The sequence below is a fragment of the Pleurodeles waltl genome, chromosome 5, assembly GCF_031143425.1.
Source record: "Pleurodeles waltl isolate 20211129_DDA chromosome 5, aPleWal1.hap1.20221129, whole genome shotgun sequence".
NCBI lineage: Eukaryota > Metazoa > Chordata > Amphibia > Caudata > Salamandridae > Pleurodeles > Pleurodeles waltl.
Window position 1 is genome coordinate 1,665,090,671 of NC_090444.1, and position 17,970 is coordinate 1,665,108,640.

At 49.3% G+C, this 17,970-nt stretch overlaps 1 protein-coding gene across 4 annotated transcripts in view; it reads right to left on the reverse strand.

Moving 5' to 3' along the window:
• Nucleotides 1-17,970, reverse strand: part of PUM2 (pumilio RNA binding family member 2) — a 783,590-nt gene that overhangs the window by 382,164 nt on the left and 383,456 nt on the right. For all 4 annotated transcript variants that reach the window (XM_069235995.1, XM_069235994.1, XM_069235993.1 and 1 more), the window contains exon 13: nucleotides 14,699-14,935. In XM_069235995.1, coding sequence (XP_069092096.1) covers nucleotides 14,699-14,935 — 237 coding nt within the window. The remainder of the gene's footprint in view (nucleotides 1-14,698; nucleotides 14,936-17,970) is intronic.

The window sequence follows — 17,970 nt, forward strand, 5'->3', positions numbered from 1 at the left end:
CAAGTCGCAGGAGCGGCAGAGTGTAAGCTGATCTTTGAGTCGCAGAGAGCCAGAGGTTGGGACTTCTTAGAGCCTGATGATCTCCTGGAAAAAGAGCCAACAAACCTTGGCAAAAGCAACAGTTGCGGTACACTGGGTTCCATTCCAGGGGCTGCAGCAAGAGTCCACAGTCTCCCAAGTTGGTCACAAGACAAGGGGGACCCAGAGGGCCACAGAATCACCAACTGTGAGCAAAGCCTTTTCGTTGTCCATGAAACAGCAGGATCCATCAACCAGCTGTTTTCTGCCTGAGGTGCCTTAGGATGCAGGGGAGCGACTCATTCACTCCAATTGAGATTCCTTCTCGCTTCTTGGATGCAAACGGGGTCCTTGTAACCCTGGAGGATGCACAGCCACAGATGTTGCAGAAATCTTGCAGGAGCTGCAAAAACAATGTTGCAGTGTGAGCCCTCTTAACTGGATACAGTCTTGTTTCAGTTCCAAATACGGACCAGCAGCGGTTCAAGAGTCTTGCTCAACAAATCTGAGAACGCACCCTCGAGGGAGCCCTTAAGTAACACTAAAAGACCTACCTATCACAGGGAGGTCAGGGACATCTTCTATCTGGCCTAACCAGTCAGATGCTTTCAGGGGCCTCTGTATAGCTTGTTTCCAAGATGGTAGAGCTTTATGCACCTCCCTAGGGGAGGAGCTGGGCAGGGGGGTGGTCACTTCCCTGTTGGGAGGAAATGGCCCCTTGGCATGGTTACCCCCTGACTTTTTGCCTTTGCTGAAGCTAAGTTATGATTTGAAAGTGTGCTGGGACCCTGCTAACCAGGCCCCAGCACCAGTGTTCTTTCCCTAAACTGTACCTTTGTCCCCACAATTGGCACAACCCTGGCACTCAGGTAAGTCCCTTGTAACTGGTACCAAGGGCCCTGATGCCAGGGAAGGTCTCTAAGGGCTGCAGCATGTCTTATGCCACCCTGGGGACCCCTCACTCAGCACATGCACACTGCTTGCCAGCTTGTGTGTGCTGGTGGGGAGATAATTACTAAGTCGACATGGCACTCCGCTCAGAGTGCCATGCCAACCCCACACTGCCTGTGGCATAGGTACGTCACCCCGCTAGCAGGCCTTACAGCCCTAAGGCAGGGTGCACTTTATCACAGGTGAGGGCATATGTGCATGAGCACTATGCCCCTACAGTGTCTAAGCAAAACCTTAGAGAGTGTAAGTTGAGGGTAGCCATAAGAGTATATGGTCTGTGAGTTTGTCAAACACGAACTCCACGGTTCCACAATAGCTACACTGAAAACTGGGGGGAGGGGGGCACATCCCTATTGGGGGAATCCTCCATCTGCAAGATGGAGCATTTCTAAAAGTTAGAGTCACCTCAGCTCAGGACACCTTAGGGGCTGTCCTGACTGGCCAGTGACTCCTCCTTGTTTTTCTCATTATCTCCTCCGGCTTTGCCGCCAAAAGTGGGGCCGTGGCCTGAGGGGGCGGGCAACTCCACTAGCTGAATGCCCTGGGGGGCTGTAACAAAGGGGGTGAGCCTTTGAGGCTCACCACCAGGTGTTACAGTTCCTGCAGGGGGAGGTGATAAGCATCTCCACCCAGTACAGGCTTTGTTACTAGCCACAGAGTGACAAAGGCACTCTCCCCATGTGGCCAGCAACATGTCTGGTGTGTGGCAGGCTGCTAAAACCAGTCAGCCTACACGGGTAGTCGGTTAAGGTTTCAGGGGGCACCTCGAAGGCGCCCTCTGGGGTGTATGTTACAATAAAATGTACACTGGCATCAGTGTGCATTTATTGTGCTGAGAAGTTGGATACCAAACTTCACAGTTTTCAGTGTAGCTATTATGGTGCTGTGGAGTTTGTGCATGACAGACTCCCAGACCATATACTCTTATGGCTACCCTGCACTTACAATGTCTAAGGTTTTGTTTAGGCACTGTAGGGGCACAGTGCTCATGCACTTATGCCCTCACCTATGGTATAGTGCACCCTGCCTTAGGGCTGTAAGGCCTGCTAGAGGGGTGACTTATCTATACTGCATAGGCAGTGTTAGGTTGGTATGGCACCCTGAGGGGAGTGCCCTGTCGACTTAGTCGTTTTATCCCCACTAGCACACACCAGCTGGCAAGCAGTGTGTGTGTGTGTGCTGAGTGAGGGGTCCCTAGGGTGGCATAAGACATGCTGCAGCCCTTAGAGACCTTCCCTGGCATCAGGGCCCTTGGTACCAGGGGTACCAGTTACAAGGGACTTACCTGGATGCCAGGGTGTGCCAATTGTGGAAACAAAGGTACAGGTTAGGGAAAGAACACTGGTGCTGGGGCCTGGTTAGCAGGCCTCAGCACACTTTCAAATCATAACTTGGCATCAGCAAAGGCAAAAAGTCGGGGGGGTAACCATGCCAAGGAGGCATTTCCTTACAAGTATCAAACTTCTCAGCACAATAAATGCCAAACTGATGCCAGTGTGCAATTTATTGTCAGATACACCCAGAGGGCATCTTAGAGATGACCCCTGAATACCTACCCGACTTCTAGTGTAAGCTGACCAGTTCCTGCCAGCCTGCCACACACCAGACATGTTGCTGGCCACATCGGGAGAGTGCCTTTGTCACTCTGTGGCCAGGAACAAAGCCTGCACTGGGTGGAGGTGCTTCTCACCTCCCCCTGCAGGAACTGTAACACCTGGAATGAGCCTCAAAGGCTCACCCCTTTTGTTACAGCGCCCCAGGGCATCCAGCTAGTGGAGATGCCCGCCCCTCTGGCCACTGCCCCCACTTTTGGTGGAAAGGCTGGAGGAGATAATGAGAAAAACAAGGAGGAGTCACCCACCAGTCAGGACAGCCCCTAAGGTGCTAACCAGGCCCCAGCACCAGTGTTCTTTCCTTAACCTGTACTTTTGTTCACACAATTGCCAGCTTGTGTGTGCTGGTGAGGACAAAACGAGTAAGTCGACATGGCATTCCCCTCAGGGTGCCATGCCAACCTCACACTGCCTATGCAGTATAGATAAGTCACCCCTCTAGCAGGCCTTACAGCCCTAAGGCAGGGTGCGCTATACCATGGGTGAGGGCACCAGTGCATGAGCACTGTGCCCCTACAGTGTCTAAGCCAAACCTTAGACATTGTAAGTGCAGGGTAGCCATAACAGTATATGGTCTGGGAGTCTGTCAAACACGAACTCCACAGCACCATAATGGCTACACTGAAAACTGGGAAGTTTGGTATCAAACTTCTCAGCACAATAAATGCACACTGATGCCAGTGTACATTTTATTGTAAAATACACCCCAGAGGACACCTTAGAGGTGCCCCCTGAAACCTTAACCGACTACCCGTGTAGGCTGACTGGTTTTAGCAGCCTGCCACACTCGAGACATGTTGCTGGCCACATGGGGAGATTGCCTTTGTCACTCTGGGGCCAGTAACAAAGCCTGCACTGGGTGGAGATGCTAACACCTCCCCCAGGCAGGAGCTGTAACACCTGGCGGTGAGCCTCAAAGCACCACAGGGCACTCCAGCTAGTGGAGTTGCCCGCCCCCTCCGGCCACGGCCCCACTTTTGGCGGCAAGGCCGGAGGGAACAAAGAAAGCAACAAGGAGGAGTCACTGGCCAGTCAGGACAGCCCCTAAGGTGTCCTGAGCTGAGGTGACTCTGACTTTTAGAAATCCTCCATCTTGCAGATGGAGGATTCCCCCAATAGGGTTAGGATTGTGACCCCCTCCCCTTGGGAGGAGGCACAAAGAGGGTGTACCCACCCTCAGGGCTAGTAGCCATTGGCTACTAACCCCCCAGACCTAAACACGCCCTTAAATTTAGTATTTAAGGGCTACCCTGAACCCTAGAAAATTAGATTCCTGCAACAACAAGAAGGACTGCCCAGCTGAAAACCCCTGCAGAGGAAGACCAGAAGACAACAACTGCCTTGGCTCCAGAAACTCACCGGCCTGTCTCCTGCCTTCCAAAGAACTCTGCTCCAGCGACACCTTCCAAAGGGACCAGCGACCTCTGAATCCCCTGAGGACTGCCCTGCTTCGACGACGACAAGAAACTCCTGAGGACAGCGGACCTGCTCCAAAAAGACTGCAACTTTGTTTCAAGAAGCAGCTTTAAAGAACCCTGCAACTCCCCGCAAGAAGCGTGAGACTTGCAACACTGCCCCCGGCGACCCCGACTCGGCTGGTGGAGAACCAACTCCTCAGGGAGGACCCCCGGACTACTCTACGACTGTGAGTACCAAAACCTGTCCCCCCTGAGCCCCCACAGCGCCGCCTGCAGAGGGAATCCCGAGGCTTCCCCTGACCGCGACTCTCTGAAACCTAAGTCCCGACGCCTGGAAAAGACCCTGCACCCGCAGCCCCCAGGACCTGAAGGACCGGACTTTCACTGGAGAAGTGACCCCCAGGAGTCCCTCTCCCTTGCCCAAGTGGAGGTTTCCCCGAAGAAGCCCCCCCTTGCCTGCCTGCAGCGCTGAAGAGATCCGTTGATCTCTCATAGACTAACATTGCAAACCCGACGCTTGTTTCTACACTGCACCCGGCCGCCCCCGCGCTGCTGAGGGTGACATTTCTGTGTGGGCTTGTGTCCCCCCCGGTGCCCTACAAAACCCCCCTGGTCTGCCCTCCGAAGACGCGGGTACTTACCTGCAAGCAGACCGGAACCGGGGCACCCCCTTCTCTCCATTCTAGCCTATGCGTTTTGGGCACCACTTTGAACTCTGCACCTGACCGGCCCTGAGCTGCTGGTGTGGTGACTTTGGGGTTGCTCTGAACCCCCAACGGTGGGCTACCTTGGACCAAGAACTGAACCCTGTAAGTGTCTTACTTACCTGGTAAAACTAACAAAAACTTACCTCCCCCAGGAACTGTGAAAATTGCACTGTGTCCACTTTTGAAATAGCTATTTGTCAATAACTTGAAAAGTATACATGCAATTGAAATGATTCAAAGTTCCTAATGTACTTACCTGCAATACCTTTCAAACAAGATATTACATGTTAAATTTGAACCTGTGGTTCTTAAAATAAACTAAGAAAATATATTTTTCTATAACAAAACCTATTGGCTGGATTTGTCTCTGAGTGTGTGTACCTCATTTATTGTCTATGTGTATGTACAACAAATGCTTAACACTACTCCTTGGATAAGCCTACTGCTCGACCACACTACCACAAAATAGAGCATTAGTATTATCTATTTTTACCACTATTTTACCTCTAAGGGGAACCCTTGGACTCTGTGCATGCTATTCCTTACTTTGAAATAGCACATACAGAGCCAACTTCCTACAGCCGGTCAGGTGCAGAGGTCAAAGAGGTGCCCAAAACACATAGGCTTCAATGGAGAGAAGGGGGTGCCCCGGTTCCGGTCTGCCAGCAGGTAAGTACCCGCTTCTTCGGAGGGCAGACCAGGGGGGTTTTGTAGGGCACCGGGGGGGGGGGACACACAAGTCAGCACAAAAAGTACACCCTCAGCAGCGCGGGGGCGGCCGGGTGCAGTGTGCAAACATGCGTCGGGTTTTCAATGATGTTCAATGAGAGATCAAGGGATCTCTTCAGCGGTGCAGGCAGGCAAGGGGGGGGGGCTCCTCGGGGTAGCCACCACCTAGGCAAGGGAGAGGGCCTCCTGGGGGTCACTCCTGCACAGGAGTTCCGTTCCTTTAGGTGCTGGGGGCTGCGGGTGCAGGGTCTTTTCCAGCCGTCGGGAAATGGAGTTCAGGCAGTTGCGGTCAGGGGGAGCCTCGGGATTCCCTCTGCAGGCGTCGCTGTGGGGGCTCAGGGGGGACAACTTTGGTTACTCACGGTCTCGGAGTCGCCGGAGGGTCCTCCCTGAGGTGTTGATTCTCCACCAGTCGAGTCGGGGTCGCCGGGTGCAGTGTTGCAAGTCTCACGCTTCTTGCGGGGAGTTGCAGGGGTCTTTAAATCTGCTCCTTGAAACAAAGTTGCAGTTCTTTTGGAGCAGTGCCGCTGTCCTCTGGAGTTTCTTGTCTTTCTTGAAGTCGGGCAGTCCTCAGAGGATTCAGAGGTCGCTGGTCCCTTGGAAAGCGTCGCTGGAGCAGGTTTCTTTGGAAGGCAGGAGACAGGCCGGTAAGTCTGGGGCCAAAGCAGTTGGTGTCTTCTGTTCTTCCTCTGCAGGGGTTTTTCAGCTCAGCAGTCTTCTCCTTCTTGTAGTTTCAGGAATCTAAATTCTTAGGTTCAGGGGAGCCCTTAAATACTAAATTTAAGGGCGTGTTTAGGTCTGGGGGGTTTTTAGCCAATGGCTACTAGCCCTGAGGGTGGGTACACCCTCTTTGTGCCTCCTCCCAAGGGGAGGGGGTCACATCCCTAATCCTATAGGGGAATCCTCCATCTGCAAGATGGAGGATTTCTAAAAGTTAGAGTCACTTCAGCTCAGGACACCTTAGGGGCTGTCCTGACTGGCCAGTGACTCCTCCTTGTTATTCTCATTATTTTCTCCGGCCTTGCCGCCAAAAGTGGGGGCCGTGGCCGGAGGGGGCGGGCAACTCCACTAGCTGGAGTGTCCTGCGGTGCTGGCACAAAGGGGTGAGCCTTTGAGGCTCACCGCCAGGTGTGACAGCTCCTCCCTGGGGGAGGTGTTAGCATCTCCACCCAGTGCAGGCTTTGTTACTGGCCTCAGAGTGACAAAGGCACTCTCCCCATGGGGCCAGCAACATGTCTCGGTTGTGGCAGGCTGCTGGAACCAGTCAGCCTACACAGATAGTCGGTTAAGGTTTCAGGGGGCACCTCTAAGGTGGCCTCTGGGGTGTATTTCACAATAAAATGTACACTGGCATCAGTGTGCATTTATTGTGCTGAGAAGTTTGATACCAAACTTCCCAGTTTTCAGTGTAGCCATTATGGTGCTGTGGAGTTCGTGTTTGACAGACTCCCAGACCATATACTCTTATGGCTACCCTGCACTTACAATGTCTAAGGTTTGGCTTAGACACTGTAGGGGCACAGTACTCATGTACTGGTGCCCTCACCCATGGTATAGTGCACCCTGCCTTAGGGCTGTAAGGCCTACTAGAGGGGTGACTTATCTATACTGCATAGGCAGTGTGAGGTTGGCATGGCACCCTGAGGGGAGTGCCATGTCGACTTTCTCGTTTTGTTCTCACCAGCACACACAAGCTGGCAAGCAGTGTGTCTGTGCTGAGTGAGGGGTCCCCAGGGTGGCATAAGATATGCTGCAGCCCTTAGAGACCTTCCCTGGCATCAGGGCCCTTGGTACCAGGGGTACCAGTTACAAGGGACTTACCTGGATGCCAGGGTGTGCCAATTGTGGAATCAAAAGTACAGGTTAGGGAAAGAACACTGGTGCTGGGGCCTGGTTAGCAGGCCTCAGCACACTTTCAATTCAAAACATAGCATCAGCAAAGGCAAAAAGTCAGGGGGTAACCATGCCAAGGAGGCATTTCCTTACACTTACCTGCTGGCAGACTAGAACCGGGGCACCCCCTTCTCCATTGAAGCCTATGTGTTTTGGGCACCTCTTTGACCTCTGCACCTGACGGGCACTGAGCTGCTGGTGTGGTGAGTTTGGGGTTGCTCTGAACCCCCAACGGTGGGCTACCTTGGACCCCAATTTGAACCCCGTAGGTGGTTTATTTACCTGCAAGAACTAACAATAACTTACCTCCCCCAGGAACTGTTAAAAATTGCACTGTGTCCACTTTTAAAATAGCTATATGTGTTTTATGTAAAAAGTATATATGCTATTGTGATTATTCAAAGTTCCTAAAGTACTTACCTGCAATACCTTTCAAATGAGATATTACATGTAGAATTTGAACCTGTGGTTCTTAAAATAAACTAAGAAAATATATTTTTCTATACAAAAACCTATTGGCCTGGAATTGTCTCTGAGTGTGTGTTCCTCATTTATTGCCTGTGTGTATGTACAACAAATGCTTAACACTACTCCTTTGATAAGCCTACTGCTCGACCACACTACCACAAAATAGAGCATTAGTATTATCTCTTTTTGCCACTATCTTACCTCTAAGGGGAACCCTTGGACTCTGTGCATACTATTCCTTACTTTGAAATAGTGCATACAGAGCCAACTTCCTACAACTACCATAAAATAGAGCATTAGAATGATCTACTTTTGCCACTATCTTACCTCTAAGGGGAACCCTTGGACTCTGTGCACACTATTTCTTACTTTGAAATAGTATATACAGAGCCAACTTCCTACACCTGTGCTTTATGTAATTTTGTGCCAGAGCGGGAACCAGGGGTTCCTGAACTTGTGCAAACCGGACTATACAAGCAGGGCACCAAATGGGCCCTTCAAAGCAGTCTGGTGGTGTTTAGAGGCCACTCCAGCCCAGAGACACCCATTTTAAAAGGAGAGGTGCTCACACCTCTCTTGCAGGAAATCCTTTGTTCTGCCTTCCCCTGCTTGAGTTCAGGTCATCAGCAGGAGGGCAGAACAGTGTGTGGGGTCGGCAGCAGACTGATCTGGTAGCCAGACCCATAAGCCTACACAGGCAGAACTGGAGGATCCTCTGAGGACATCCGCCCCCCCCCCCCCCCCCCAAGGGTGCATTGGATCATGCAAATAGAACTGGAATTGATGTAGTTGCATGATTCCAACATGTTTGATACTAAACATGCCTAGGTTCAGAGAAGCCATTATGTAGCTGGTTCACTCGTGTTGACCAGTGTCCACTACATACCTTAAGATGGCTTCCCCGCACTTACAAAGCCCAGGGAATGGAGTCTGGGGTTTGTGGGGATGCCTTGCTCATGCAAGAGTACCCTCACACTTAGGTACATGCGCCCTGCCTTTGGGCTGAAGGTCCTACCAGCAGGGTGATTTACAGTGTCCAAGTGCTGTGATTGTGATATAAGGCAATCCTTATATCTGAAGTGAAAAGTGCATGCACCATTTTACACAGGCTGCAATGGCAGGACTGCAGAGACCGTTTGCATGGGCTCCTATGGGTGGCATAATACATGCTGCAGCCCATATGAGATCCCTGGTGTACCAATGCCCTGGGTACCTAAGTATCATATACTACAGGCAATACTCATTGCGGCCACTGATGACATTCAAATCATCCTGGACCAAGGAGAAACAGTAACCCTCATCCTGCTCAACCTCACTACGGCCTTTGATACAGTCTCCCATAACACCCTCATTAGAAAACTACATAAGACTGGAATATAAGGATCTGCTCTCAAATGGATCTGTTCCTTCCTCATAGGAAGAACCCAAAAGGTCAGGCTGCCACCTTCACATCAGAGACCAAGTTGTTACGTGGAGTCCCACGGGGATCGTCCCTCAATCTCACCTACAAAACAACCACTGCCAGAACCAACTTCATTAACTGCAAGACCATACTGACAGAGAATACGAGCCAATTGCCTGCAGCTCAATTCCAACAAGGTGTAAGTACTGGTCTTCGGCAACACCACCTCCCCATGGGACTCCACCTGGTGGCTGTTAGAGCTAGGACCAACAACCACAGACCACGCAGAAAATCTAGAGATCATCCTAGACGGCATGCACAACATTACAGCTCCAATCAATGTAGTGTGCACCTCCTGGTTTCACATTCTACGCATGCTGGGAAAAATCTTCACATAGTTGCCTCGGAATACCAAATGGGCCGCCACGCAAGCATTCATCACCAGCAGCCTGGACCTTGGCAACACACACTACTTCGACTCCTACACAGACGTCAGACCATTCAGAACACTGCTGCAAGACTCATACTCTACGTCCCATATCACACCCACTTTGCACCGTACCTCAGGAAGCTTCAGTGGCTTCCCATTCACAACCAATTCAAACTTCTCATGCACACATACAAAGACACTAATCCAGCAGACACATACGCTCTGCCTCATTTGCACGCATTCAACACATCTGCAAAAAGCAAAACTACACACCAGACCAAGTGCCTGGATACCCTCATGGGTGATTAGTGTGGTAAACAAATCAACATAACATAAAAATATTTCTCCCTGACCCCCCCCCCCCCCCATCCCCCATTCAAGACATCATACTTTCTCTCAGGCAAAAGAGCTAATTTTTTCCATGACCAATCAATAGCCTGGATTTTTCATGCACATGATCAAAGTATTGTTACTTCAGGAAGATATAAAAACTGAACTCCTAATAAATCTAAGCGATGGAGATAGTTTTGCAGATGTCTAGCATTAACCATGGAAAAACATAAAAACATCAAGGCCTCCACTATAGATGATGAACGACTTGTAGAAGGGAATGAAATGCTGGGGGGGAGTGCCCTGTTTACCTAGCAAGACCAGAGAATCCAGTAATGAGTGTGGGGCAGATAAGGGCCATGCTCAGCATAGAATGGCAAGCACAGGAGATCAGAATCTCACAAATCTCTACTGTCAAGCTATGTAGGAACACTGTTTATTGTAGAATGAAAAAATGTACATGCACTGCTAAAGGTGAAGGAGGAGATGGTGAAATAGCCTTTTGTGAAGTAAGAAGGGTTCATAGCTGTAGGGAGGCACCCTTTTTTGACATGGTTAGCCCCAACTTTATGCCTGGTTCCTCATGTGACTGACTGTTAGTGCACTGGGTCCCTGCTAACCAGATCCCCAGTGCCAGATCTCTTTCCCCAAAACTGCACAGTTGTTTTGCACAACTGGCAAACTCTTTAGCAACCACTTTAAGTCCCTAGTAAATGGTACCCCTGCTACCACTTAGTGTGTTCTTTTGTGGTTAAGTGGTATTCTTGCAGGCTGATAGTGCACTATTTAGAGAGCCATCGTCCCACAATAGTAAATTAACATGAAGTACACTGTGCAGAGAGTCCAGTGAGTCCTCAATTGGTATTTCAGAGGCAAAAGTAGATAGGACTGTGCTACTTAATCACCTCTACTCACAACCCCTTCTTGAAAGCCTACGCCTAAAATGGCAAGGCCGGCTTGGGACGGCATATACTGAGCATCCTGGAAGCGCTAGATCGAGGCAACCGCGAGGCCCGACTGAAGGGGTTTCTATTCAAAATCCTCTAGGATTGGTACTGGACACCAATGAGGCTTTACAAAGCGGGCCTAATACCACATGCAAACTGCTGGCGATGCACAGACCCTTACTGTGACCTGCTACATATCCTTTGCCACTGCCCATCGGTACACTCTTTATGGGACACTGTGCCCCGTACCCTGGCGGATTCTCTTCAAATACCGCACCCGATCCCGCCATCATTCATCCTTCTTCACGACATGCGCCCATATCCCCCCTGACACGTTCTCAGCAGAGATTGCTGCGCACGGCAATCGCCACAGCCAAAATTTGCATTCTCCAGCACTGGAGATCTAGCACCGCCCCTACACTGAAAGAATGGATGACCGCTATGATACAAACTGCTGCCCTTGAACAGATAATCTATAATTTACAAGATCAGGCGGCCCCGTTTACTGAAGTCTGGAGTCCCTTCCTGACAGGACCGTAGATGTCTGAACCCTTCCCCAATACACTACACTTAGAATCCTTGGCACCCGCAACACCTCATCCTCATCCCCCCCCCCCCTCACTTCCCACTAGCTGGTGGACAGCTGACAGATACCAACTAGATCCCCCTCCTCCTCCCCTCCCTCTCTCTTCCTTCCCCTTCTCTCAACATCTTACATCGCATATCTTGCTCACCAGCCTTAATCCAACTCATCCCCATCCCTATCTTTCACGCCAACTTCAGCCTCTCCTTCCCTCCCCAACTCTTAGACCACCCACCCCAGACGGAACCCTCCAACTCTACAAGGGTCACAACCTTAATCAGCAACCCCATCCTCCTCATCTGCCCCCGGTCCCCTCCTCATCATCATCATCCCGGATACTATATCTCGCATCATAAATATCCACACACATACCTATACAAAATCCTCCATGATGGTATGTGCAATAAAAGGAATCATCAATATACACTACGAGTCACCCTGGTACACTGACTCAACTCCTCCCCCTGCTCCCCCCCCCTCCTTACCCTACCCAACCCCCTCCCCTCAACCCTTCCCCCCTCCACACCTATTATCTACTGTTTCTTCTAACCATTCCTGACTTCATACCTCATATGTTGATAATGTTTACGTTATATAGTTGTTACACCTATATGTCCGATAATAGAGTAATCAGCCACTGTCAACTGTCAGAAACATATGGGCAACATACTTTAATGTACACTACATACTGTATTACTTTGTACCATACCTTAATCCCCAATAAAGAATAAAAAAATTAAAAAAAAGTAGATAGGACTAATGCTGTATTTTGTGGTAGTGTGGGAAAGCAGCAGGCTTATCAGAGGGTAGTGCTAAGCATTTGTTGTACTCACTGAGGCAATAAATGAGACACTCAAAGAATAAATCAGAGACCACTTTAGAAAAATAACACTTATTCTTTATATATGTTTCAAACCCAAGAACTTCATAATCGGGTAAGTAGAATTTTAAGCATAAATACTTTGCAGTTTCAGAAATAGTGCAATTTTGTTTTAATTCTCTCAATGTTTTCTTGTAGAGGAAAAACAATGTTCAGCAAGCACATTGTTAACAACGATTTACAAAGCCAATTTCAGGGAGTTAAGATAAGTATTGGGCTCTGATCAGAAACACACCAACAGGCCACACCAACATCAGGGGGCCAGGTGCAGTGAGGCATTGGGTGCCCAGAGGTTTCCTATGGAAGGTTGGCCCTTGTGAAGACAGGCTGCAGGCTCTGGCAAGGATGTCAGTCAGGCACAACAAACAGGGAGGTAGTAGACCTGGGGTGCTTGGGATGTAGGTGCACCTTTGGTCCTCTTCTCCTGTGCCCAAGGGTGAAGGATGCAGGGGTGTCTTTAGGCGTCAGGTTTCACATCCGGGAACAGTCTCTGTCAGGGGGTTCTGTTTGTTGAGGTTGCAGGCGTCATCGGGGTGTCTGGGAGGATGGACCCAGGATGGAACAGAGCTCTTAGGAGTCAGGGAACGTGGTTGGTGTCAATGACCCACCTCAGCTGGGATCAGGGGTCAAGGTTGGTGGAGATGTTAGGTTTTCTCACTCCACTAGCCTGTGGCGGGGGGCCTGCGTGCAGAGGCTCAGGCGTCGCTGGAGAGTCCAAGATGGGTGGGACCACACTGGATTCGGTCTCTGGGCAGCTGGCACCGTCGACTGGCTTCACCTTGAGTCGTGGATGTCCGGTGCAGTGGTCACTTCTGGTATCTGGTTTCCCGGTTCCTGCAGCCGCAGAATCTTTTTTTGTTTTTGAAATTTCTTGTCACAGGGCAAGTCCGGTGCCCACGGGAGACTTGAGTCTTTATTGAAGGATGAAGCTGGCTTCTTGTGTAGGATCCTTCGAGGTCAGAAGACAGGCCGGAGGGGCTGGTTCCAAGTCAGCTGCTGCTTCTTTTCCTTTTCGGTGGGTGTAACTCTTCTTTGTCTGGGTCTTCTTAGATTGTTGAAATCTGAGTTCTAGGGTTTTGGGGGTGCCACCTAAATACTCAATTTAGGGGTGTTACAGGGAGTACCAGCTGGTAGCCAATTGGCTGACCGCTTTTAGGATGACTACACCCTTCCTATGATCATTTCCACTGGGGAGTGGGCACCACCCTAACCCTAGTGCCCCAATTCCTTCCAAGCAAGATGGAAGAAATTGCAAAGTAGTGTCCACTTCAGTTCATCCACGCTAGGGGTGGGCCTGGCATAAAGTGGGCACTTATTCTAGTTTAACTAGTTTTCCTGCCTGTGCAACAGCCAAAAGTGGGGTCAGGACAGGGGTGTTGATCATCTCCCCCATCTGGAGACACCTGGGTCGCAATACAAAGGCGACCCCCTGGCCTGGAATGTCCATACTGCCTGGGGGAGGTGGTCACACTACAGCCCAGAGCAGGCCTTCGTCTCAGGCCCTCGAGAGCACTGGCTCTCATCTGTTTTTTTTTTTTTTGGCGGGGGCGCAGAAACGCATCTGTAGTGGCTGAACTGTCAGCACACTAGTAGCTGGTAGGTTTTCAGGAGGCACCTCTAAGATGCCCCCTTTGTGCATTTATTAATAAATCCATCACTGGAACAGTGAAGGTTTATTATTCTGAGATGTTTGATACCAAACATCCCACAATTCAGAGAAGCCATCATGTAGCTAGGGAACTCGGGATGACCAGCGTCCAACACATGCATTTAAAATGGCTTCCCTGTACAATTACCATGTCTCGGAATCAACAGACATAGCAGGGACATATCTGCTTGTGCATATATGCCCTCTGCTTTAGAGGGGTGACTTACACCTGGCACATGGACTGTTAAGGGACCTGGCACACAGGGGTGTGTGAAAGGTCGTCTTTTCAATTTAGCCTGCACCAACACATGTAGTCTGCAATGGCCACACTGTTTAGGTTAGGTGAGGGGTCCCTGAGGGTGGCACAATTTCAAAAGACAATTTATCAAGTGTACTTTAGTTTATATATCATGTACACACAAAGGAGGAACTTAAATACATAGCATATACAGTGCAACCAAAAAAGGTATTCAAGATTGGGGAAAAGTAATAAAACACCATAACAGTCACATCTAAAGAACATTGAGGCTCAGTGTGTCAGACGTACAATGTGATAAAAACAAATTGGATATCTAGTATAACAGCAACAAAATCATAATACAAGTTGGGGCATGGTGTACTAGACTAACATATTCATGTATTTAAACACTAACATGCAAAAAAAAGAATACTTAATTTTACCTAAATGCAAACTGGACGAGGATCCATGCGATGAAAGCGATGGTGGTGGGGTAAGTGAATGTCCTGGAGTTTGGCTTTGCAGAGGCATACCAAGTGGACTTGGAGAAGAAGAAAATCCGAGGCTATTGTAAAATGGTTGCCCGATGGAAGCTAGGCTGCTACCAGACCGTTTGTACAATTCAGAGGTAGCAGACAGAGACTCTCTCCTGGAGGCACTGTTACTTGCAGAACTGCCAACTGAAGATTAAAAAATGGCCCAATTACATTTAGAAAGTTAAAGAAATATAACCCAGCATCAGCCTGAATAAGGTGTAAAAATGGCAAGGACACACAAGACAGTTTTTCATAACAAACATTACACTGGAAAGTAAATATTGGATATGCAGTTCACATTAAACAAGCTCACATACATTATGAAGGGTTCAAGAACTAATCATGTTTTGATGCTCTGCCAAACTGCATTCTCTATATCGTACTTTGGAAAAGACATACATAGGTTTTTTGTACGTAATAAAAACAGCCAACTATTGAGGTATTGAGCAATGCACAATATGCTGTTGAATCAAACACATACTGAACTGAATACAAAACTGGAAAAATCTCTTATATATTGATTTACTGCTGGTCCTTTGCATCCCAAACTCACAAACGGCATGAAAAGACAATTACACAAGCCACAATAAAAATAAGAAGCCATTACATTAAGGGTTAAGGGATGTGAAGAAGCTTATGGAGACAGAAGATGATCTAAATGCCTACAACACTGGTGAGTAAGAGATTCTGAGGTCGTAGCAAGTGACTGTTTCACAGATTTATTTTTTTTAAAGAAAAAGCTCTGAAAAGGAATTATTATCCATTGGACATAAGCATTTTATCCTTCAGCATGGGATGTCTTATTATTTATTAAAAAATGCATGGAACAGCAAGCTCATCATAAAAAACAAAAAGGCTAAACCAGGACTGTAGGAAAGTGCCTCTTTTGGACATGGTCACCTTCCACCACTTCTGGCCACTGGCACTGAGGTTTTTTTTGACTGAATGTGCACTGAAGTCCTGCTAAACAGGTCCCCAGTACCAGTGCTCTTTCCCTGAAACGAGGTAAAAGGTCTAATTGTGTACAACTGACACACACACTAGTAACCTATGTAATTCCCTAGTACATGGTACCCATGGTACTTGGGGTCTGCGTAGCAGAGGGTCCCTAAGGGATGCAGCATGTATGGTGCCACACTATGGGGCCACTCTAAAAGTTGCAAACAGCTTGGCATCGCCAACTGCATAACATGGTGCAAGCCATGAGTGAACACACAACACAGGGTACACACATTGTGTGCCACGCCCGAATCACTGCATCTAAATATATGCAAGTCACCACTCCAGCAGGACTAGAGCGCTAACGCAGGCATTATATTTGACGTGAGGACACATCTGCGCATTATATTTGATGTGAAGGCATATCTGCGCATGAGCAGATATGTCCCTGTGATGACTAATTTGATTACTAGATGTTTCAAGTGAGCAGGGAAGCCCTCTTGAGGTATGTACTGGTCACTCGTCCTAACAGGTTCCCCAGCTACATAATGGCATCACTGAAACCTATGGTGCTTGATATCAAACACCACATTTTAATAAATCCATACTAATGCCAGCATTTCATTTATTATGACATGCACTCAGAGGGCACCTTAGAGGTGCCCCCTGTAACACACTAGCCCTCTAGTGTGCTGGTTCACTAGTACTGACCAGCCTATTGTAGGAATGTGCCATCTTTCTAGCATAGTTACCCCTACATTTTGCCGGATGTCAATGTGCTTAGACTGTAGTTCACTGGGATCCTGCTAACCAGGACCCCACTGGTAAACTTAAAACAACTACAACTGACATACTGGTGCACCCATGTAAGCCCCGAAAATATGGTACCTAGGTGCCCAGGGCACTGGTACACCAGGGGTTCCAAATAGGCTGCAGCATGTATTGTCCCACCCATGGGAGCCCATGCAAACTGTGACAGCAGGCCTGCCATTACAGCCTGCGTGAAATGGTGCAGGCATCCTTAAACCACAGAACCTGGTCACTGCACTTAGACCCTATACATCACCCCTACGGTAGGCCCATCAGCCCAAGGGCAGGGTGCCTGTTCCTAAGCGGGAGGACACACCTGCATGAGCAGGGAGCCCCTAAAGACCCCAGGCCAATTCCTGGACTTTGTAAGTGTGGGGAAGCCATCTTAAGGTATGTAGTGGGCACTGGTCAACACAAGAGTGGTCCAACTACATAATGGCCTCTCCGAACCTAGGCATTTTTGGCATCAAACATGTAGGAATCGTGCAACTACACCGATTGAAGTGCTTGTTGCATTATACCATGTACTCTGGTGGTTCCTTAGAGGATCTTCCATTTTTGTCTGTGCAGCCTTAGGGTGTGTAGCTGCCAGCCCGTGCTGCTGCTGACCTCAGACACTGTTCTGCCCTCCTGCTGGCGAGCCAGGCTCAGGCCGGAGAGCCAGAACAAAGGATTTCCTGCAAGGGAGAAGTGTGACCACCTCCCCCTGTGTATTAGGTGTCCACGGGCTGGGGTGGCCTCTGAGCACCACCAGACTGCTTTGATTTGAAGGGCACATTTGGTGCCCTCCTTGCATAATCAGGTTTGCACCAGTTCAGGAACCGCCAGGTTTCGATCTGGCACAAAACTACACAAAGGACATGGGAAAAGACCGTCCCTCTCCCCCCTCAACCTGCAGCTCCTTCCCTAGTGAGGCGCACAGAGCTCTGCCAGATGACCACTTGATTCTGCTATCTTGACAACAGGATGGGCAGAGGCTCCTGGGAGCATCTGATTCGTTAGGCCAGGTAAATGATGTCCCTGATCTCCTCTGATAGGTGGGTCACTTCAGAGAGTGACCAACCCCCTTTTGGGGTTACTTAAGGGCTCACCAATGGGTGGGTCCTCCGATGCATCAATCAAGATTCTCCAAGGAACTCTTTGCAATAAATCTTCTGCTCCTGGCCTCTGGAACTGCTGCTGGTCTGCTTTGGAACCGAAACACGTCTGCTTCTGGTGGGAAGGCTCCCATTGCAACATTGTTTCTCCGGATCCTGCACGAATTCTGCCACATCCAAGGCTGTGCATCCTCCAGGGTCACAAAAACTGTTTGCACCTGGAAGTACGAAGGAATCTCACTTGGAGTGACGGAGTCACTCCCCTACAACCGCAGGCACCTTAAGACTACGTTGACCAGCTGGTGGGGTCTACTGTTCCACAAACATCTAAAG